General features: G+C 39.2%; 1 protein-coding gene across 1 annotated transcript; it reads left to right on the top strand.

Annotated features, from left to right (window-relative positions):
* Nucleotides 1-20,548: 20,548 nt before the first annotated feature.
* On the top strand, nt 20,549-22,600 carry LOC145108461 (cytochrome P450 77A2-like). Its single transcript, XM_079045487.1, has one exon. It carries the CDS (start codon nt 20,605-20,607, stop codon nt 22,174-22,176), a length of 1,572 nt encoding a protein of 523 aa, XP_078901613.1. The 5' UTR covers nt 20,549-20,604; the 3' UTR covers nt 22,177-22,600.
* The last annotated feature ends 3,143 nt before the right edge of the window (nt 22,601-25,743 follow it).

Raw genomic sequence — 25,743 nt, 5'->3', positions numbered from 1 at the left:
TCGTCCTCTGGCTCCCAGGTCCATTCCGAGCCCTTGCGGTGCTGCCACTGCACCTTTACCAGCTCCACTCTCTTGTTCCTCAGATCCTTCGACTTCCTGTCAAGGATCGCCAATGGCCGCTCGATTTAGTTCAGGCTGTCATCCACATAAATATCCTCTAAGGGTACCACTGCCGAATCGTCCACCAGACACTTCCGCAACTGGGAGACGTGAAAAGTGCTATGAATCTGACTGAGTTCGGCTGGCAGGTCCAGCCTATATGCCACCTTGCCCACCCGGGCTACAACCCTGAAAGGCCCAATATACCTAGGGCCCAGCTTGCCCCGCTTCCAAGGCGACACTTTCAGGAGTACCATATCCCCGACCTGGAACTCCAGGTCCGATCGACGCTTGTCGGCATAACTTTTCTGACGACTCTGAGCAGTCTGAAGCATGCTCCGAACCTGCTGGATCCTATCTATAGTCTTGAGTACTACTTCGGTACTCCCCATGACCCTCTAACCAACCCATCCCAACATATCGGGGTCCTACACTTCCTCCCATACAACATCTTGAAATGAGGACAGTCAATACTCGCATGATAGTTGTTATTATAGGAGAACTCAGCCAAAAGAAGGTAAGTATCCCAACTACCTCCAAAGTCTAAAACACATGCCCGCAGCATGTCCTCCAGAGTCTGGATGGTCCGCTCACTCTGACCATCCGTCTGCGGGTGAAAAGCAGTGCTGAAATGCAGACGAGTACCCAACTCGTCGTGAAACTTCTTCCAAAATCTGGAAGTAAACCGCACGTCTCGATCCGAAGTCACTGAGACTGGCACTCCGTACCGAGCTACTACCTCTCGAATGTAGATATCGGCTAACTTCTCGACCGAGATGCTCTCCTGGATCGGTATGAAATAGGCACTCTTGGTTAACCGATCTACGATGACCCAAATCGAATCCACTCCCTGTGCAGTCCTGGGAAGCTTTGTGATAAAATCCGTAGTAATATTTTCCCATTTCCACATGGGAATGTCCAATGGTTTTGTCTTGTCGTGCGGCCTCTGGTGCACGGCCTTGACCTTCCTGCAGGTCAGGCATCTCTCAACAAACCAGGCTACGTCCCTCTTCATGCAGGGCCACCAATAATCAGGACGAAGATCCCTGTACATTTTCGTCGCCCGGGGATGAATAGAAAACCTGGATTTGTGCGCCTCCTCCATCAATACCTGGCGCACACCCCCATGATATGGGACCCACACTCTACGGTGTAGCGTCTACAGTCCATGGCCGTCATAATCAAAGGAGGATACTTGGCCTACAATACACTCGCTCTTACGATGTTCCTCCTTCATGGCCTCCTGTTGGGCCTCCCGAATCCACTCCAACAGCGGAGTCACAACCGCCATCCTGATACAGATATCTTTGATCGGCGCTGCTTTGCGGCTAAGTGCGTCGGCCATGACATTGGCCTTCCCCGGGTCGTAGAGGATCTCGCAATCATAATCCTTTACCACATCAAGCCACCGACGCTGTCTCATATTCAGATTTGGCTTATCTATGAGATACCTCAGGCTCTTGTGGTCCGTGTAAATTGTACAACGAACCCCATGGAGGTAATGACGCCAAATCTTGAGGGCGAAAACAACAGCCCCCAGCTCCAAATCATGCGTCAGATAGTTCGCCTCGTAAGGCTTCAGCTGCCTCGAAGCGTAAGCGATACCATGCCCTATCTGCATCAATATCGTGCCTAAACCCGAGATGGACGCATCGCAATATACTACAAAATCCTCCATGCCCTCCAGCAGGGCTAAGATTGGCGCCACGCACAATCTCTGTGTCAACGTCTCAAATGCGGCCTGCTGCTCAGGCCCCCAGCGAAAGACCACGTCTTTCCTCGTCAGTCGAGTTAGGGGCACCGCTATCTTGGAGAAGTCCTGAATGAATCTCCAATAATAGTCTGCCAGTCCCAGGAAGCTCTGAATCTCAGATAGAGACCTCGGAACCTCCCACCTCATCATGGCCTCCTCCTTGGCTGGGTCAACCGAAATCCCGTTTTGGTTGACAAGGTGCCCAAGAAACTGCACCTCGCATAACCAGAACTTGCACTTGGAGAACTTAGCATACAAGCTCTCCCTCCTCAAAGTATCCAGAACCTCCCGCAAGTGCTCCTCATGCTGCTCCTGCGTCTTAGAATAAACCAAGATGTCATCGATGAAAACTATCACAGACTGATCCAACATCGGTTTGCACACACGGTTCATGAGATCCATGAACACGGCAGGAGCATTCATGAGCCCGAAAGGCATCACCACGAACTCATAATGACCATAACGCGTCCGAAAAGCAATCTTCTGCACATCCTCCTCTCTGACCCTCATCTGATGATAACCTGAACGCAAGTCAATCTTGGAGAACCAAGATGCTCCCTGTAGCTGGTCAAAGAGGTCATCAATCCCCGGGAGTGGGTAACAGTTCTTCACCGTTACCTTATTCAGCTCCCGATAATCTATACACATTCGGTGTGACCCGTCCTTCTTTTTCACAAATAAAATCGGGGCTCCCCAGGGTCAATTGCTCGGTCTAAAGAATCCCTTATCTAACAGCTCCTGCAGCTGTGTAGACAACTCCTGCATCTCAAGAGGAGCCAGCCGATACGGTGCCTTAGCTATCGTAGCCGCACCAGGAACTAAGTCGATCCTGAACTCTACCTGCCTCTCTGGAGGTATCCCAGGCAACTCCTCGGGGAATACGTTTGCGAACTCTCGTACCACTGGCACATCGCCCACCGTTGCCTTACCCGCCTCCCGGGTATCCATAACATTGTTGGGTTTTGAGCATTCTAACACTCCTAAGGTGTACATGCAACCCTAAATAACTTGGATCTATGTTTTCTCTATTATACATGCAAATATGAACTTTCCAATGTATTACCTATAACTAGCATACAATTGTCATATACAACACAAGAATCTAGTTAGGATAACATACCTCTTTATGGATCTTGAAGTCTTGATGTATCTAGCCTTAAGAGCTTAGCCCCAATAGTGTGGAAGCCTCAAGTGGAATCACAAATCACCATCAACAACTTGGAAGAACTTGAGAGAATATGGAGCTCACCAAAATCGGCCACCTTTTCTTTTCACACACACTAATCCCAATTTTGTGAGCCAAGGACCCTTTATATATTATGGAGGATTAGGGTTACATCCATGTAAACCCTAATACCCATGACCTTTCATTTACATAGGATCCATGGGTTAAAAGCTCCATGGACTATCCATGGACTTCCATACACTCTTAGCCCATCCTAAATAAACCTTGGCCCATTCCATATATATGTAAGAGTCCATATTTAATTAGTCCAACTTAATTCTAGATCAATACAAGTCAAATAATATGATTTCATATTAATATATTATAACTTATAATATATTAATAAATCATAAATATCCTTTTTCTCATAAGTCTATCCATACAAATTGTTCCGGTGAAGTGCAACCCAAATGGACCATGTCGGGTCGGGTCAAGTCATACCAATTATAGTTATGGACTTAGACACTAATCCAACAGTCTCCCACTTGGATAAGTCTAATAACTATTATTGCAAGTACGACTTCATAACCCAACTAGCAATCGTAGCTCTTAAAGCCGTTGTCGAACTCTGAACAAATCAAATGACGTGTCCATTAGATAAGTGATCATATATTCCTCCATTCTGCATATCATATGAACTGAGACATGGATTATAATCATTCTCTCTGTCCATTTGTTGTTTCCTGATTTTCGATTTATGACGACCGACTAATTGAACAAATCAAATCAGTCCAGGCTTGGCCAAGCACTTAGGGTGTCATCTCTAAATCATCGAGGGGCCCACAGATATCGCTTTTATCCCTTTAAGGGTAAAAGGAATGGATAAACTTCGACTCATATGGCTTGTTCTACTACTTGTTGAATCATACACAAAGGCACGTTTTATAACATTGAGTTACCAATGCGTTTTCGTGCAATAAATGTATAACCAACTCATAGTAACAACTCATATCTCTAGGTTTGAAGAATATAGGATATTATCGTCTCATGATCACTCGTGATAAAATCCATGAAGTGATTCAAATGAGCATGGGTTGAATCCAATACTCAGAACTTATGAGCACTCATGAACGTTGTAGCTAAGTCTAGCCACCTAGACAGACTACAGACCCATTCATGACAGTCTTGCTTCATACCTACTTCCAACGTATGACCGACTGTGGATGTTTGAATAACCTAGTTATTCGGGAAGTCAAAACATGCAAAGTGAAACACAAGAATAATACTAATCATATATGGCCCCAACACTTTGAGTGTAAATAAAAACCCTTTTTTCTAAGCACCATATTGATTACTCATTACTCAATGTTTCGATTCATCAACTTAATACTTGAATTAAAACAATATTCATGCCATGCTCCAAGCATGCACACTATGTTTGTCCAAACAATAGCTATGCCATACTCCAAGTATGCACACTATGTTTGTCTATGATCCTTACTTTGTGAAACAGATCGATTGACAACATTTCAATGATGCTCATTTCACAATCCCAATCCTTACTTTGTAAATGTAAGAATACCAAATTCTTGCCATTTACCATAATATGTTAGATCCTAAACTTATATGCAATGATCCTCTTGTAATGAATATGCACAAAAGTCACAAAGATTTGGCAATAGACATTACAAGGTATTCCAATGGAGTGCAATTCCATGGAAACGAAGTCTCAAATTCAAAGTACATTCCTTTGAACATCCTTCTTCACACTAAGTTTTCTAATCTATCAAAGATTAACTCCCACCTAAGGAAACAATTCCATATTACCATTTTGACTATCACTTCTGAACAAGAGTTGCCTCTTTTCAGAATATGTCAATATGGTCCTAACTATACACCTCCAATTGTCCATGAGCAACCAATCTTTGGTAAACCTCAGATTGTCCTCGACAATTGCTTAATCATTTTAGTCATATTCAGTTCTATTTCTTTTTCCCTCTTAATGCCCTAGGAATTTGGAAAATTTAGAACGGACGAAAAATTATAGCACATGTAATCGATCCTATATCCGAAGCATATGGGACACGATTCATGCTATAAAATTTTTATTTGCCATGTTCTCAAAATTCGAACTATGAAGAGGGATGCCATAATCATAAACGAATTTTGAGAATGCAACATATATAGAATTTCCTTATGTTGAACCATTCCAACATAACATTCATATATATCATTGACTAAAGTGGATTAAAATCTCAATCTAAGCTTGTAGAATGGGAATGAAGTATAAAATCCTCTCCCTTAACTATAGCAAAACAACTTTTCAAAGCGAATTGAAAGTTTTGTTTTCTATAATTAACATTGCTAACTTGCAACACCAAACATAATAATCATGCTCCCACTAGCATACTTATTATTATCTTACTAGCATAACACTTATGTTCCCACTAGCTCTGACATGTACCTAGAAATCAGCTGGACTTCTAGAAATACTCTATTGACTTTCTTACCAAAGTTCAGATTTCTGATACGAGATGCTTTGATAAGTCTTTATCAAAATTATACACCTTTCCTTAGATAGCACACATGTGTGTCTAAACAATTATGAAGAGGGATGCCGTAATCATAATGTTTAGACCTTTTGCCATTCTCACAAGTCCATGTTAGTGTGCCGGTTAACCACACGCGCTCCACTAATGACTTTGAGAATGAAAATATCACAATTGCTATCTACCTAAAATCTACTTAGTGAAAGCGTTTCCTTACCATCATTTTCATGAATCAAAGAAAAACCTTATGACACTTAGATTTTTTATGGTGTATGTGTTCCTATCCATGTGAATTTGTTAAAACCATAATCATAAGACAAGGTTAGTGACAAATCCAAACTCATATGGATTGAACTTGTTCAATCTTAATTTCTTGCCACTTGGTAGCACAAGGGCCTACCATTGCTTCCAGATTGTTATGCAACAGGAATATGTCAACACAATAGGTTGCAAACCTCAAATTTGTGTGCTAGTGATTAACAATACTCTTGATTAGTTCTTGAAATTATCTTAAGATCTTTTAAGACTCCCGCTGTCCTCTTGACATATAAGATTCTCTTGTCAAGAACTATTCCTTGACAAAACAAATATTCAAGAGCTAATGCGGATTCTTATCACGTTAAAACACTTCTCACAATTGGTCTTAGTTGGTCTTTGTTTTATCAAAAACATCACATCTTACCAATTTCAAATGTACAAAAGTAAGAAAACATTTTACTCTACATTTGGCAAGTGTTTTAAACCTTTCTTAAGATTATGTCACTCTAGGCTCAATCTTGGAGTATGACTCTAAGACTTGATTTTGGAACGAAGTATGATTTATCTTTTGATTTAACCATTTCAACAATTCACGATCCCTCTCCTTAGCCAAACAAATGCACTAAGGTGTCCTTAGAGGATCAATTGTGATATGGTTTCATAATCACTAAGATAATCATAAAACAAGATACTCAAGTACTCTCCCATCTTTTCAGAATGGAGAAACTTTTATCTTTCTGCCTAATTTGATTCTTCTCATTCGTCCTGCCATACATTCTTCCAATGTTTCAGAATTACACTTACACATGTAAGTATAACCATATTTACTAAACTTTAGTAAATGATGACGAATAATCTTATCATTACTTGTGGTGGACTTGACCATCGCACAACCAAGTGTACCCAATCCTTTAGTCCTTCACTTGACTCACATATACATGTGAACAAGGACTTAGTCTTGATTTCCCAAAGATGAAAATTCTCATTCATCATACTATACAACTTGCATGATTTCCAAGTTTCTATCCGACTGAAACCTTGGGTGATGAGAATCTTTCCTTATTTGGTAAATTATGACACTACCACAAACGAAAGAATCAAGTCCATTTTTTTCCAATATTGTTATCAATGGAATCATATAAGCAACACTTTTTCACAAATGTCATTGTAAGGATACTTAAAATAAATAAAATCAAAAAAGTTTCCTTTTATTTTTAAAACTTTGCGGAAAAACTTATCCTTACAGTGCAAATGCATATGAAAACTTGTTGTTATCTATTCCTAAGCAATATATCATAACTCTTAAGTAGTTGCTCAAAATTCTGATCACCGAACCATCTTTGCGATCAGAATCAGCATACTCTTTCTTTAATCTTCCTATGATTCTCTAAAACATCAAAATGTAATTAGATTACATTATGTATTAAGAATCTCCAAAAGATACTAATAGAGTTAGATAATGGACTTTACCTGAAGTAGAGTCAAACTTTTGACTTTACCAAATCTTTCAGGTAAATCTGGCAGCTTCGCAACCAATGCCCCTTCTTTTGGCAAAAGAAACATATGGACTCCTTGTAAATGGTACATGAGACTATCTCAGACTTATCCTTTCTCTTTACCATTAGGTCAAATGACTTGACTATGGCTGATCCCTTTCCATTGGGAAGAGAAAGCTTTTCTGGACTTCTAATGTTACCATTGTCAATGTCCATGGAAGTTTGGGAAGTTGATCTTCCAATCAAATTTGCTTTACCAGTGCCCCAAATCATTGCTGATTTAGAAGCATCAAGCAAATAGGTAAGATCATTAAGGGTCATGTCATAATCTGTCATTAGGGAGTGACTGAAGAACCAAGTCAACAGTCAGCTGCCTCGAGATTTCAACACCTGACTCTCCCGGCTTGCCAATAGGGATTGAGTGACTTAGAATTTTCAGGTATTTGAATTTGTGGGATAGGGAGAATAATAGGAGGAGGTGGAGGAAGTGAAGCATGACTTCAAGTCCCATTAATGCACAACAAAGGGATTGATCTTTCACCATGATTGCCATTTGGGATATCATCCTCATTAGGAAAGCTTGTTCCTAAGGATTTGGGAAGACCATAGATGTCTTAAGAAGACATCTATAATGGGAGAAATTCAAGTTTAGTTGATTTAAATTCCTTAATATAACACCCAATATGAAATATTAAGGCTAGGACCCAACAAACTATTTTATAACTTGGAAGAGGGATGTCGTAATCCAAGCTATAAAATATTTGAAGGTAGGTAAATGACGATTTACCAATTTCCACCATGAAAAACAAAATAAATTATTAAGTTTTAATTGGATTTGAAACTCCTAGATCTTTTGAGATTCATTGAACTTTCGATGGCATGTTTAAATCTCGATTGTGCCCTCTCAAGTTTGTGACTGGGATGCCGAGGATCACAAACAAGGTGTGAATACCCATGCAAATTGACTTGGTACCCTTAATTTTATCACCTAATCGATGTGCCGGTTAACCACACGCGATCCACCGATCTATGATAAAACTTAAGTCACCCTTTTCCACACATTGTCAGTCCCATGTTAGTGTGCCGGTTAACCACACACGCTCTACTAACAACTTAACAAGGGTGCAAAGTGTAATTTCATGGGTTAGCACCAAATTCACATTTTCCTAAGTAACTAAGATTGGGAATTTATAAGTGTTTAGTTACTTAGTATTTATCATTATACTTTTAATGAAGGGAGAATTATAGTCCTTTCCTACTCGTTCTGCTAACGACCCTCCACCAGTCAAGGAAGCGGTGGGTGAGAGTGGACACCCATTAAACTGCCATTTTATAGGCAGTAACCTTATACCCCCCTTAGAGACTGGCTTCTTGAATGAGGCCTACTAACGGTAAGATTGACTTTACTCTTATACATATATATAATTATTAACTTTTAATATTATAATAGTATAAGGGTGTATTTTACACATTTAAAACACTTGGTGGTTTAATCTTAATAATTAAACTATACTCTTAATTTAATTAAACTTAAACCATGTTATTATGGAACTATTAACTCTTTTAATTAAACACTTTAATTAATTTAATGAAGTCCATAAAGTTTGAATTTTAACTTTTAAAATTCTAGGGTTTGAATTTTGGAATTAAAGTATTAGTGTGTGTGAGACTTTACAAATTCCAAAACTTGAGGGCAAGTTTTGAAACTTTTCAAAACTCTTCATATTCATAACATATGAGTTTAATGTTTCTTTAATGGCAAGACTCTTGAAAATCCATAACTTGAGGACAAGTTATGGAGATCTTATGGAGATCATAAAATAATTTATGGAAAAGAGATTCTTCATGTTTTATAACTTATGACTTTTAATGCCCCATTTAAAAGAAAAACTTTTTGGAATTCCATAACTTGAGGACAAGTTGTGGAGTCCATTAAAATCATTAAAACCAACAATTCAACCAAGAATGTTACAAGTTCTAGATTAAACTCATATGAACTAGACAATTTAAATCAAACAATTTTCATGTAATTAGACTAATCATTAAACTAATACAAAACATGAAACTTTTGACAATTTTCTTTTGAATTGGATTAGAATGATCATTACCACATCAAAACAGGTTTTATAAGTCCAAAACAGTTTAAGGTAATGATTCTAGACCAATTCCAGCCTTAAAACTCGAAGATATGATATCCGGGGGTCCAACTTGTCGAGTGCATGAACCAACTCGACGAGTTAGATGAATTTGAGCATGGACTCGGCGAGTCCATCAGTGGACTCGGCGAGTCCACTTTCCAGAACAGCAGAAAATCAATTTTTTTAGCATTTTTTAGCAATTTGCATCAAGTATAATTGAAAAGAAGCCTAGGCTCTAATACCACTGTTGGGTTTTGAGCATTCTAACACTCCTAAGGTGTACATGCAACCCTAAATACCTTGGATCTATGGTTTCTCTATTATACATGCAAATATGAACTTTCCAAGGTATTACCTATTACTAGCATACAATTGTCATATACAACACAAGAATCTAGTTAGGATAACATACCTCTTTATGGAGCTTGAAGTATTGATGTATCTAGCCTTAAGAGCTTAGCCCCAATAGTGTGGAAGCCTCAAGTGGAATCACAAATCACCATCAACAACTTGGAAGAACTTGAGAGAATATGGAGCTCACCAAAATCGGCCACCTTTTCTTTTCACACACACTAGTCCCAATTTTGTGAGCCAAGGACCCTTTATATATTATGGAGGATTAGGGTTACATCCATGTAAACCCTAATACCCATGACCTTTCATTTACATAGGATCCATGGGTTAAAAGCTCCATGGACTATCCATGGACTTCCATACACTCTTAGCCCATCCTAAATAAACCTTGGCCCATTCCATATATATGTAAGAGTTCATATTTAATTAGTCCAACTTAATTCTAAATCAATACTAATTAAATAATATGATTTCATATTAATATATTATAACTTATAATATATTAATAAATCATAAATATCCTTTTTCTCATAAGTCTATCCATACAAATTGTTATGGTGAAGTGCAACCCAAATGGACCATGTCGGGTCGGGTCAAGTCATACCAATTATAGTTATGGACTTAGACACTAATCCAACAGTCTCCCACTTGGATAAGTCTAATAACTATTATTGCAAGTACGACTTCATAACCCAACTAGTAATCGTAGCTCTTAAAGCCGCTGTCGAACTCTGAACAAATCAAATGACGTGTCCATTAGATAAGTGATCATATATTCCTCCATTCTAGATATCATATGGACTGAGACATGGATTATAATCATTCTCTCTGTCCATTTGTTGTTTCCCGATTTTCGATTTATGACAACCGACTAATTGAACAAATCAAATCAGTCCAGGCTTGGCCAAGCACTTAGGGTGTCATCACTAAATCATCGAGGGGCCCACAGATATCGCTTTTATCCCTTTGAATGGATAAACTTCGACTCATATGGCTTGTTCTACTACTTGTTGAATCATACACAAAGGCACGTTTTATAACATTGAGTTACCAATGCGTTTTCGTGCAATCAATGTATAACCAACTCATATCAATGCGTTTTCGTGCAATCAATGTATAACCAAACATAGGCAACATATCTTGCGCAACCCTGCTGGAGGTAGCGCCTAGCCCTCGCTACTAAGCATAAGGCTGGTCCTCGCTGTGGCCTCTCGCCCTGAATCACCAGTTGTCCCCCTCTTGGGGTCCTGATCCACACCAACTGTTGCGCGCAATCGATCACCGCCCCATTGGGGCTTAGCCAATCCATGCCTATAATAACCTTGTTCCCCCGCAAAGGTATGGGAACCAAGTCTACCAGGTAGCACTCCTCGAACAATCTCAAAACACAATCCCTGAAAACCGATGATGCTCGCACTAGCCGGTCATCCGCAATCTCGACCTCTAGAGGGCAATCTAACATGCCCGAGGACTCAGGAAACCTCTTGCTAAGCGCAAGAGAGACAAACGATCGGGTAGCACCCGAATAAAACAACACCTGAACTGGAATATCGTTCACATGGAACGATCCTGAACAGAGCACATAACATAACAAAATCACAGCGACATAATATAAAAGTTTAGAGAGAAGAAATCATACCCGTCACCACATCGGGTGCGGCGGATGCCTCTTCGGCTATCAACTGAAATGCTCGGGTCCGCACCACTGGAGCCTCTGCCTTGACCTTCTGGTCATCCGCATTTCGTGTTGTTGTTGGAGTCGGCGCCACCACCGGCGCTGCTGCTGAAAACCTAGGGCAGTTGGCCTTTTTATGGCCCCTCTGATTGCAATGGAAGCAAATCAGGTCTGATGTCTGAAATTTGGGGGCAGGGGTAGTACAATCCCTGCCAAAGTGCCCCGTCTTGCTGCACTTGTAGCAGCCTGATCCCGACCTAGTGCGGAAAACTCCCTCATATGACCTACCGCATTTCCTGCAGCGGTCTCGGCCCTGCTGGCCCTTCGACCTAGCGCTGAATCCCTTGGGTTTCTTCCCTGAAACCCCAGCAACTTGTCCTGTATCTGCTTTCCTCTTCCTGAGGTGCTCTAAATCAATCTCCCTCTCCCTTGCCCTGGAAATCATGGAATCCAGAGTCGGGCAAGCAGAATAGCTGACATGCTCCCTAATGTCAACCCTCAACATATCATGATAGCGGGTCTTCCGCATCTCCTCTTCCCCTGCGTATTGAGGTACCAACAAGGCCCTCTCCCAGAACTTGGCGGTGATCTCCACCACAGTCTCAGTAGTCTGCCTCATATCAAGAAACTCTCTGGCCAGCTGTTGAAGTTCCACATCCGGCGAAAACTCTGCCCTGAACCTGGTCACAAAATCTGACCAAGTCATAGCCTCAATGGTTGGGGCCCCTAGTGAATCACCCACTAACTCCCACCAATCTCTGGTTCGAGCCCTCAAACAACCCGCAGCAAAGCGGACCTTCGACCCCTCCAGGCAGAAGCTCGTCAACTGTGCAGACTCGATGTCTGCAATCCATCTCTTGGCCATAATGGGGTCCTTCACCCCATGAAATTCCGGCGCACCACTCCCCCGGAAGCCCTTGAAGGACAGAGTGCGCGTACCCGACTGGCTGGACGCCACATCACTCCTGAATGCTAGGAGGCGATCCTCCATCAGCTCAACAATCCCCTCCTTGATCGACCCGAAAATGATAGGGGTCGACTCAATGGTACCTCTAGTGATCTCAGAAGCGATAAACTCACGTAAACCGTCATCAACCTGCTCGGATCCCGCACCCGAGCCTGACCCTGATCCTGACCCAGATCCTGCTCCATGTCGCGTAATCGCCAAACTAAAAATAAACACATAAACGTCAGGATCATACATACCCTCGAGAGGTCTCGCATACTCTCCAAGTTTCCCGGTTCTGTCTCAGCCTTCCTTGATTCGAGTACGGATTCTCAGCTTCCAGTAGTACGGGCCCATACTACCTTCCACATCTATCCGTACTTTCCTCAATAACTGCCTTGACCTCACCAAGTCCCTTTCTACTAATACAACTTCCCACCTAAGCTCATCCTAGGCTTTCCTAGGACACCCTCCGACCTACTCTCCGCCATCAGTTGCACTAGGAGTCCCTACCACCTTTCCCTAACTAGCTTACGAATAATGTTACATATTCGCCTACTAGTTAGTTAAAGCTAGCCAGAACCCTTATAGCACAAAGCAAGCAGCATTCGTGCATTGAGTAACCAAATCAAGCATAACCTAATTAGGCTTTCATACTGTTGACTAACAGCCCTAGCATACAGCTCAATAAGCTCATCCAATAGGCATATAAGGCATCCTTCCTAGATCCTTAGTTCTATTCTAGCATGCAGTTCTCAGAATCATATAACAGGCATACAAGGCATCTTCCTAGATCCTTAGCCCTAATCTAGCATGCAGTTCTCATAGTCATATAACATAATGTAACAAGTATGGGTATCTTGGGGAAAGTTACTTGAGCTCGGCCGGTCGCACGCGTCACACACCTCGTTCTTTCTCAAAATTCTTTAACTTAGATTTTTAGAAAATTATTTTGTTGTAAAAATCCTTCAAGTCCTCGATTTGAGTCCAGACACCCCCGAAGGTGTGTCCGAATCCCTCGAACCAAGGCTCTGATACCAATTTGTAACATCCCAATTTTCAAGGCCAAAAATTTCATTTTTAATTAAGTAACTTGTAAAATAGTTTACCAAAAACATTGCCAATGTCATATCAATTTATAAAAACCGTAACAACGTGTCTCAAAAGCATATCATCAATAGTAATAAAAATCAGAGTACAATCCCAGAAAACTTAATGCGGAAATCATGTGTGTGTAATGCGCTGCTACACCGCCGGCTCCTTCCCCTTAGACGAAGAGGTACCTGAAACCAAAACGAAAAACCGTAAGCACAAAGATTAGTGAGTTCCCCCATCATACCCATACTAAATAATGCATAATCCTCGGTATCTTTCAACCGGTAACTGTCTGACATAGCCGGGAGCTGGACTCCCCCTCGGTATCTTTCAACCAGTAACTAGGAACTAACCTCCGCTTCGGTATCTTTCAACCGGTAACTGGGAACTAACCTCCCCTTCGGTATCTTTCAACCAGTAACCGGGGTCTAATTCACCCCTACTACTGCTAAGACATATTAAGCATAATAATCACATCAAGCACATTAATCATATCAATCACAGTAATCATATCACATATCAATCCTAGATAATTATCACAAAGACAATCATCTATCCAACACTCTCACTTGTGGGCCGGCATTGTGGCTGTAGACCCACCCCAACTAGAAGGAAACTCACCTCGAAGTTGTGTAGCGTCTGCACTGATCTCGGTGTGGAAATCGACTCTCCCCGACTCCTCCATCCCTACACGATAACTCTTCTAAGTTATCAACTCATACTCGTAACCCTTACAAGGGTCACTCAATCCAGGTCAATGTCAAAGTCAACTTTTGGTCAAAGTCAACATCTGATTGAATCGACTCGCCGAGTTGGCCCGTCAACTCGTCGAGTCCCCATATCCACAAAAGCTATAATCCCGTCCCTACTCGTCGAGTCTAGCAAGAGCTCTACGAGTTCGCCTTCAACAACACATCAGACAATCTTCAACCGACTCGCCGAGGTCATCCTTGAACTTGCCGAGTTCATCTTCATCCATAAGAAGATGTTTAGTCTATGACTCGCCGAGTTCCCTTTGAACTCGCCGATTCCGTCTTCATGTGGCTGGGACATTGCCTTGAACTCGCCGAGTCTATTCATCCACTTGCCGAGTCCTATGATTTCCAGGTCCCTAGTGAACCTAAACAACTGGGGGAACCTTCGATCTTAACAACTGGTCCATAACAGAAAGGATTTGGTGGAAAATACACCCCGACTCACAGAGTCCTAAGAACGACTCGCCGAGTCCCTCTATGTCCAAAACTATACAGTCGATTATAGTGGGTCTTAACGCGTCAAAACCATAGATCTGGCCTCCTAGGGTCCATTTTATAAGTAAAGCTTCAAACTTGATGTACATACATGGGGCCTTTGGCTCAAAAGCCATAAAAGGAGGTCTACAAGATGTATGGGTCTCTCATGGCCATAAAGTTGGCACCTTTATGCCATGAGAACCCTCCAAAATCCAAGATCTGAAGCCATATCTCCACATTACACCCCACAACCCGAAAATGGCTTAGAAATGCCCTAAAGATACCAAAATCCAAGCCCTAAGTTGATTAAACACATGGAAAGTCAAGATTGAAGCTTTTTACCTTAAATGAGCTGGAAATGGAACACAGTCTCTGGATCTTCTAGCTTCAACTTGAACTCCCAAGCTCCTTCCTTCTTCTCAAGCTTCACAACCACCAAAAATGCACAAAAATGGCTTAAGAGCACTCAAACAAGGCTAGGGTTTCAGTTTAAGGTCTTCTGGAAGTGTGAGAGACGATGGAGGATGATATGGGAGGAAATAAGATGTTTAAATAGGGTGCAAACCCTAAATATTAGGGTTTTGTCCAAACAACTCCTACTCGTCGAGTCGGTCTTCCGACTCGTCGAGTAGGTCACTTAAACCCCTGATCAAAGTCGAGTCTACTCGACGAGTTGGGCCTCCAACTCGCCGAGTCCCAGAATAAATCGCAAGATTTATTGAATTTAAATACGTACCAGGAATCGGGTGTTACAATATGAAATACTCTACTACTTTTGAACTTAAATACTCTCTTAATTGCTATGTTGTAGCAAATGGTTATGATATGTGGTATGAAAAGAATGACAAGAGTTGGTTTCTAGTTAGGTGTTGTAAAGGAAAGAATCCAACATGCCCTTTTAGATTGTATGCTTCCTAGATGAAAGAGGAACACACTTTTCAGATTAAGTCTCTTATAACAGAGCATAATTGCTCTAGGGCATTCAAACTTGGGTCAATTGTAACATATAAGTGAATAGGGAAACAATTTGTAAATGATGTTTTGGAGAGTCCTAAACTGAGTTTGAGGAAAATGGAAGCCCTAGTATCTAAGAGATAGAACATTAATGTGAGTGTTCGGCAGTGTAGGAATGCAAAAAAGTTAGCATTGTTTGAAGTTGAGGGAAGTTTGAAAGAACATTATGCCAAATTGTGGGATTATGCAACTGAAATCAGAAGGGCTAATCCAGGTTCACATGTTGAGGTGTTCTTGGAGCCACAACCTGATAATATTTTGGTCTTTGATAGGTTTTATGTTAGCTTTAAAGGTGTTGTGGATGGGTGGTTAGATGGATGCAGAAAGGTAATTGGGGTTGATGGTTGCTTTCTTAACGGTGTATGTAGAGGGGGAGCTCCTCTCAGCAGTGGGTAAAGATGCTAATAATAACATCTATCCCTTAGCTTGGGCAGTAGTCAATGTTGAGAACAAAAGGACATGGAAATGGTTTTTGGGCAACCTGATGGAAGACATTGGAGGGGGGAATGGTCATGGCATTACAATCCTCTCAGATGGCCACAAGGTAATCATTCTATTTTTTTCAATTAACTTCAATTGTTTTGATCATTTAATTAACTAATCATTTAATTGTTTAAATCAGGGATTATTTGAAGCTGTGAAGGAAAGACTTCCTGATGTGGAGCATAGATTATGTGCTAGACACATTCTAGCTACTTTCCACAAAAAATTTAAAGGACAACAATACTTTAAACCATTTTGGAGGGTTGTGAATGCAACAACTGTACCAAAGTTTGAAGCAGCAATGAATGAGATTAAGTCCTTGGAAACAGGGCTTATGACTATCTCATAGACAGGGATCCAAGGTGTCGGTCAATGGCTTTTTTTAGAGAGGGTATGGACTGTGATGCAGTAGAGAATGGAGTTTCTGAAAGTTTCAATTCTGCTGTACTTGATGCTAGAAAAACCAGTGATAACAATGTTGGAGGACATAAGATGTTGGGCAATGCAGAGGTTATGGATGTAGAAGAAAAATGGTTTGAGTTGGGATTTGGATATATGCCCAAGTATCAGAAGGGAGATAGAGGATTTGAAAGAATTGCAAAGGTTAGTAACACTTTCATTAGTTATACATTGGTATATAATGGTAACTGACTATCTTCTTGTATATTGACAGATTTCGGGTACCTTATGTGAGTGGCAACAAAGAATTTGAAGTGTTCTCAGGAAATGAGAGGCATGTTGTTGATCTAAATCATAGGTCATGTGGATGCAGAAGCTGGAAACTCACAGGCATTCCATGTGTACATGTCATATCAGCAATTTCATCATTGAACCTAGATGTGGAGGCTTTTGTATCAAACTCATATACTAAATCCTCTTTCCTTAGTTAACATTCGCTTATAAGGAGTGACTAAGCTAATTAATTGTTATGCAGTTGTTTTTAGTGCCACGTGTGCTTCCACATCAGCAAAACCTATAGAATCCGGTCAAAGGTTAGTAACAGAAGGGAGATAGAGGATTTGAAAGAATTGCAAAGGTTAGTAACACTTTCATTAGTTATACATTGGTATATAATGGTAACTGACTATCTTCTTGTATATTGACAGATTTCGGGTACCTTATGTGAGTGGCAACAAAGAATTTGAAGTGTTCTCAGGAAATGAGAGGCATGTTGTTGATCTAAATCATAGGTCATGCGGATGCAGAAGCTGGAAACTCACAGGCATTCCATGTGTACATGTCATATCAGCAATTTCATCATTGAACCTAGATGTGGAGGCTTTTGTATCAAACTCATATACTAAATCCTCTTTCCTTAGTTAACATTCGCTTATAAGGAGTGACTAAGCTAATTAATTGTTATGCAGTTGTTTTTAGTGCCACGTGTGCTTCCACATCAGCAAAACCTATAGAATCCGGTCAAAAGGACCTAATGTGTACATATTAATAAAGTATAAGGGTTTAATTTACAAAAAAAAGAATAAGGACTAAATGTGTACATTTCAAAAAGTAACTTACCCTATCAAGTCATTATCCCTTATTATAAAGGTTCATAGTTAGTTATAATTGTGGTAGCAATTATGAAGTAAGACTAATATGAATTTGATTGGCTGACTTTCACCCGATGAAGGTAGGCAATAGGTTGTAACCAAATTTCATAAGTACTTGTCAGAGAACTAGTATTGAACTGACCCGCATCAAGATCATCTCATGAATCGCTATCATGAATGATACTTGATTAAAAGGTACTATTTTTGTATTCTTAACAACTGAGATACATAGTGGGACTTAAGTGTAGGCAGTATTGTGCTGAGATATGGTCAAATGCTGGTTCTTAACGGGGCAGTTATAAAAGCCATTTGCAGGTATGGTGTGAACTATGCAAGGGGCTTATGTAGTCAATATGGGATTTGTTCTTCTTATGTGTTGAGAGTTAGACATCTAAGGCGCCTTACCAAAAGTTGAACACCTAATGAGATTTATCGCGATCTGTATCTTATGTTCAATATGATGTCTGTGATAAATGGATAACTGATAAACTTACCTTATACAACAATTGTAGTTTTGAGCTTTTGGGTAATTGGGCGTTGATAGAATGGCACAAACTCATATGTTGTTGGGGGTAGTAAAATGTTGCTAGATGTTCAACATTGTCTATATCAGTCTAATATGAGTCTTGCGCAAGTGGGAGATTGAAAGATCTAGTATGCTCAAGAGTCATATTAAATTGATATTGCTAATTAACATATGATACTAATGGGTCACACTAACAACAACTTAATACAATTGATTATTTATTAGAAATTGATTTTATTAAATATTCAATAAAATCTTCTAATTAATTGGAAATTATTTATTTCATGGAAATATTAATTTTCATTAGCAAGTAACATAATATATATCATATAGTATGATTTATTAAGTCATGTACAACATTTTGGACTAGAAAGACTCTTTTGTCTTTTACCAAAAAGTTGAGGTTCATATTTTATAAAAGAGTTTATAAATTTCACAAACTTTCTATTTCTTTTATTAGTCACCCATGACTTCCTATAAGCTCGACAAGTTATGGGATTTTGATTAAACAAATGGAAAGTAAGACATGTCTAAAAGCATGGGGGAACACATAGACTTTAGGGGACATGACATGTTTAAAGTGCTAAGGACCTAAGGATAAAGAATTAACTGCATGAAGTGATAAAATTTTCATTTTGGCAAGCATAATTTCGAAATCCTCTCTATCTCTCTCATTCTCTCTTGCTTTTGAAGATCAAGAGTTCAAGTTACTTGCATTTTTACTCTCTTAAAGTTCATACTTTGCTTATGAACTTTAAGCTTAAGAGATTAAGAGTTCTATACAAGACTAGCATCTTAAATCAAGTTGACTTCTTGTTGGTGTTTCAAAGGTTCCACATTCTCCATCAACTTCCAAGTCTCCCCTTGAGGATTCAAAGTCTACAAAGGTTATTAAACAATTTTTCATCTTTGGTGCTTGTTTTCTTTCCAGACTCTGTAAGAAGATCATTGGTGGGTATAAACTTGTTTTATGTTTATTCTAATTATAAAGTCTTCCGTTGCTAAACCTTATGTTTTTAAACTAATTTTTGAATAAAAACTCAACAGTTAAAAGAGATACTCTTAAAAAGGTGTGGCAGAAATAGCACTATTCTTTTTAGACTTATTGAAATAACAAATATTTAAATAAGATAAAATAATATATAAAAAATAAATGAAAACAAAAAATAATTATTAATTATACTTCTTAGAGTTTTTTTTTGTGTATCCGTGTGTATATGTGTGAGAGTGTGGGGAAAACAATGTAGGATTAATATCCAAAAAGATAAGTTGACTTTACTAAAAAGTGTGACATGATATATTTGGATTTTTATAGTAACACCCTAAGACTAGAGGGATTCGCTCGACAATGAGCTCTGTATACGTGGCATTGACGCACATCGCACCTTGGCCTTAGCAATAGCTGCTCCACAATCTAACTCGACACTCCAGTCTCGAGCATCTCTACCATCCGATTCTTTTCCCCTTCTTTGACCCCTTTTGACCGGCCATTTACAAATGTTATATAATTATTTATTTATTTATTAATTTTTCAATTTGAAAACTCTACAAACAACACCTACTAAATAGAAAGATAAAAAAAAGTTTAAACGGTATGGCAAAAGTGAAGTAGCGCATAGGTAAAACAAAAAAAATATATGTTAATGGACATAAATAACGCTAGCCTAAATCAAATAAACGAAAGTTGAAAACTTGTCTTTTCATCATTACACTATAACGTATACATCTATGGTTACTTAGGCTTTGGGGAGTTGGCACGTTAGGACCCTCGCCAATGTTGCGTTAGAGGTGCTGAACACCACCCTCATCAAAGCGCTACCAATCTCGCCGAGGAAGGCTCGCCATAGTCATAAAAATAGGTGAGAGCAGAGAGAAACTTGGATGGTGGACTCTCATTGACTGATATTTTTTCTTTTTTTTCTATTTTTTTTAAATAAAACATATTAAACTAACACTCTTCCTGGCGGCTTATGTGACTTCAAAATATTGATGTGGCATAAAAAAAAAATCTCATGTAACAAAATATTAAGCATGTTCCGTTCCCTTCGGCCTTAATCATAATAATCGTGTCTATAGTTCCGTAGTGCCAATAGAATTGCCCCTCTTGAAAACCTACAACCACCACAAATCTACAACGCTACAAATAATAAATACAATGTGCTGTTAATATTCATTAAATTCTTCAGAGGGTAGATGGCATTGCCAACTCACTTTTTGACCTTCTATATCTGTCAAACTGGATCTCCTTCCTCACACACACAGAGACCAGAAATGGAAAATTTTGAAATCTTTCTCGCCATTGTAACATGCAGTCTCTTTTGTTATTTATGGTGGAGGCACCAGTACTCCACGGCCTCCCGTAGGAAGAGAATCCTCCCACCAGGGCCACCAGGTTGGCCGATTGTTGGCAACCTCTTTCAAGTCATCCTTCAAAAACGTCAGTTCATGCATGTCGTAGGTGACTTGCGTAAGAAGTATGGTCCGATCTTCACCTTGCAAATGGGCCAACGTACCTTAGTCATCGTCACAAGCTCAGATCTCATCCACGAAGCCTTAGTTCAAAAGGGTTCGAATTTCGCTAGCAGGCCACCAGACTCCCCTATCCGACTACTCTTTAGTGTTGGGAAATGTGCCATCAATTCAGCGGAGTATGGCCCTCTCTGGCGCACCCTGAGACGTAACTTTGTAACCGAGTTGATCAACCCGACCCGGATCCGACAATGCAGTTGGATCAGGAAATGGGCCATTGAAGAACACATGAAAACACTAGAATCTGAAAACTCACAACATGGGTTCATAGAGGTGATGAGTACTTGTCGACTCACTATTTGTAGCATTTTGATATGTTTGTGTTTTGGTGCAAGATTTTCAAAGGAAAAGCTAAAAAACATAGAGAGCATAGTCAAAGATGTGATGATCATCTCCATGCCGAAGCTGCCGGATTTATTGCCTGTGCTCCTCCCACTCTTCCGACGTCAACTGGTGGCTGCTAAGGAGCTACGAAAGAGACAGATGGAGTGTATGGTCCCAATAATAAGGGCAAGAAAAGAATTTCTTGAGAAATGTGAAGATAACATGAAAAGCCCTACTGTAAACCACCTAAAAGTGGATGACTTGGAGATGGTGAGTCCTCCTGGTGCTGCGTACATTGACTCGCTTTACAATCTTCAACCACCAAGTCGGGGGACGTTAGGGGAGGAGGAGCTCGTAACACTTGTGACTGAAGTGATCCTCGCCGGAACAGACACCAGCGCCACCACAATCGAGTGGGCTATGTTTCATTTGGTGACGAATCAAGAAATCCAAGAAAAGCTTTACAATGAAATAGTTGGAAAAGTTGGTGTAAATGGGGTGATTGAAGAGAGTGATGTGGAGAACATGGAGTATCTAGATGCGGTGGTGAAAGAGACTTTCCGTCGACGTCCACCTGGCCACTTCACACTATCACACGCGGCCACTCAGCCGACGGAGCTCGGTGGGTACGTGATTCCGACGGGCGTGAACGTGGAGTTCTACACAGCCTGGTTGACTGAGGATCCAGATGCATGGGAAGATCCGGAGGAGTTTCGGCCTGAGAGATTCTTGGAGGGCGGAGAAGGGGCAAGTGTGGACATAACAGGGATGAAGGGAGTGAAGATGCTACCGTTTGGTACTGGACGGAGGATTTGTCCGGCGTGGAGTTTGGGTACGTTGCATATTAACATGATGCTAGCAAGGATGATTCATACATTCAAGTGGGTCCCGGTGCCGGATAACCCACCCGACCCGACTGAAACTTTTGTTTTTACTGTAGTCATGAAGAATCCTCTCAAGGCAACGATTTTGCCCAGGCACAAATCTTGAATCCTTTCTACTGATCTACGTGTTGGAATTTCCGAAGTCATTTGCCTATTTACCCTATTTTTCTAAGAGCACCCCAAACCATATTTTATTTTTACATTTATTTTTATAGTGTAAATTAGAGTTTATAGTGTCCACTTCAAAACTCTATTTTAGACTTAAAAAATATAGGGAATGTAAAAATAAAATACATTTAACATATTTAGAGTACAACTATTTATTACTTTATAAATAGAGTACAAAATAGAGATGAGTTTGAGTATTTACTCTATTTATACTCTATAGATAACGTGTAATGAAAAAAAATAAAGTGGGGTTGGATATTTACGTATGCTCGAATAGATATTTAGATTTGTGGTTTTTGTATTTTATTTCGTGTTATGTGGACCTTGTTTTACCACTAATATATATCCATATTAATCTTTAATTTTTCGCTCACACTAAATTAACATAACTCATAAAAATACTTATATATATGCAATTAAATCTCATCTCTCTTGTCTACCGTGCAAGTTTAGGGTTTGTGGTTTTGTGGTTTGGCTTATATATGGTTGGTTTTGGCTTTCACTAAGTTGGGACTTCAGATTGCATCGTCATCAGCTTCTGACACTGTTAACACACGCATATCCCTTTATTCACCGTCAGACCAACACCGTTTCTTGCATCGATTTCCAAGAAGAACTCCTTTTTTTCATCTGTTTTGCTCTATCCCGTCTTTCTCTACCCCCTCATTCTCGTAATCGCATAGAGCATCTCCAACCTACTTTCATTCTCCATTTTTCCCCCATTTCTTCCCCCATTCTTCTCCAGCCCTCCTCCATTTATGCCCCTATTTTGGGGGATATGAATAGTATTACACCAAATATGATGTTATACTATTCATTTCTTCCAAAATGGGGATGAACTTTGGGTTGTCGGTTTTAGTCTCTCTGTTTATATATTTATACATTTGTAGTTCATTTTTACCTACTAATTATAATTTAAATATAATATTTAATACTTATATTATTTTTTTATATATTAAATTATATTAATTAATTATAAATATAAAGTTTGTTTTTTGTTCATCAAATTCATATAAAATTTTAAATACATATTGAAATTTTAAAAAACGATAACGTATTTTACAAAAACTTATAATTAAAATTGTGTATGTCTAATATTTATATAAATGTATGTATAATATTTATTTAAAAGTATGTATGTGTAATATTTTTTATAAATGCATGTATAATATTTATTTATAAGTTTATTATAAATATAATCTTTTGTATTTAATATTAATGTAATGAAAAAAAAAATATAGATTATATATTTGTTAAAACTAAATTAGTAGAGGGATATATTTGACAATCTATGTAAGTTGGAATAATGGAATATACTAGGAATATACTTTTTGAGGGTAAAAATAGGGTAAAAATTGCAGTAGGGTTCGAGATAAAACACTATTTGCCCTATTTTATACTCCAAGGAAAAAAATGGAGATAGGTGGGAGATGATGTCATAGGACACGACTCTGGGAGCAAGAAAGTCGAAAGTGTTTTATCGCTACCTCTGATTCATCATCCTTCACCGTCTCTCCACGTGTGTGTCACCGCCATTCATTTGCACCATCGGTTCTTGATTTCAAACTTCATAATGTAAAAACCGACCCACATCTCCGGTGAAGTGTTGCTCGTTGACATCATAGTTGACGTAGGCGGTGTTACCGACGTCGGTTTGACCCGTTCTTTCTTCACCGACTAAAGTCATCGGCTGCTTCCGTCTCCTTGCTAATTATGGGATTTACCAAAGTTGAAATACCCTCGGAGAAGAGTATAATTTCCGCTCACCTTTCAAACACAAGAATGGTACGCCCTTAGTGGTCTGATCTCTGATAGAGGCAGGGGCGGCAGACCAAGCTCTAATTCTCTACTAGATGAAATTGCAGAATATCGAGGCGTCAAAAAATCTTCCCGTTGCTGCATTCAGAATCGAAATTCCCCTTCAATAATCCAAAAAAATCGCGTTCAGAAATCTGTTCTTCACAAAGTGCATTACACCCCCTCCCCAATCGGCAATCGACTGGAACCTTGCTGGAAAGATTTCTCCGATTCTCATAATCTCAAATGACTTACAAGTCGAGTCAGCAAACGATTTGTATCGGAACTTTTCTGCTTTCTCGCACGATTTCTCCGATTCTTCCATTCTCCAAGGACTAAGCCACTAAGGTCTAAGGTATCATTTATCTGATTTGTCGACTCTCATTCTCTAGTTTCTCTGAATCGATTGGAATCTGATCTTGATTACTAGTTCTCTGATTTTGATTACCCATGGAAATTTGATCTTGAGTACTGATTTTTAGTCACAAATGGAATAATATTTTGAGTGTTGATTTTGATTCCAATTCTTTATATTTCATATGGTTGTGTTAATTGTTAGTTTTTAGACTTCTACCGTTAACCTATATTGAATTTACTAATTTTTAGCATCTAATTTCTTCTTCATAGTTTTATTAGCAGTATGTATGCTTTTTCTATCTTGAACTTTCTGTAATTATCAATTTAGAAAATTTGCTATCCAATCTTGATTTTAATTTATTAGTAGTAAGTTTAATGTTTTTATAATGTCTCATGGCAGTATTATTTTGTAATATGTAGTTGCTTATTGAGAGTTTTCCTAACAATATTTGATGAGTGGACGGGGATTGGCAATATGATTTTTTAATTAATTGATGAGGATGGTGACGATTGAATTAGTCCAGCTCTGGAGAGAGTTATCACACAATACATTTTGAAAGATAAGTTGGAGTATTGATCTTAGTATCAGACAAAAAAACTTAATTAAACAACTTTTTGGAGTTTGGCTTGGATATTGTTTTTCATAATCAATAACCATAAAAGTACTAGTAACATCCTTTTTTAATGCTACATTCTTTTATTTCTATTTTTTATTTTAGTTGTATTATTCAGAAATCAGGATCCAATACTTCAATTAGCTTCTACCATCATCAAACTTGAAAAGGGCTTGCTCACTTCGTAGGTCTGATATATGTTTTTTTAATCCTATGCCTAAACAACAAAGGGACATCAAGCAAAGTACTTACATCTTCCATCTTTACTCTCTCCACTTCACAGACATCATGAAATGTCCACAATTCGATTTTTGAAAGATAATCTCTTACGCCTTCTTCCCTATTCTGAACTTCATCTAAGTTTTTTGCTAGTTCTCGCACCTATTTTTCATTCACATAGTGACATAAATGAAGATTCTTTTTAACCATAGAATTAATAGGAAAGTAGAAACATAATGAGAGGCTACAATTTTACCGGGGATCCTTGTAATACCCATAAAATTCAAGCCAATTTAAAACTTTTAAAACATTTCCAAAACCATTAACCATTACAAAACTTGTTTTCAAAATGTATCATATCAGAGTATCTCAGAAACAAAGTCATAAAAAGTGAGGAGCTGTACGATCACGCCTTCGCCTTGCCACGATCCCCTGATGTATCTGAAACAATAAACTGAAACTGTAAGCCCGAAAGCTTAGTGAGTTCCCCCAAAATACCCACACGACAACAATACACA

Source organism: Lactuca virosa, chromosome 4 (genome assembly GCF_052849685.1).
Source record: "Lactuca virosa cultivar CGN04683 chromosome 4, Lactuca_virosa_CGN04683_v6, whole genome shotgun sequence".
In the NCBI taxonomy this organism is placed as follows: domain Eukaryota; kingdom Viridiplantae; phylum Streptophyta; class Magnoliopsida; order Asterales; family Asteraceae; genus Lactuca; species Lactuca virosa.
This window is presented reverse-complemented; position numbering and strand designations above follow the sequence as displayed.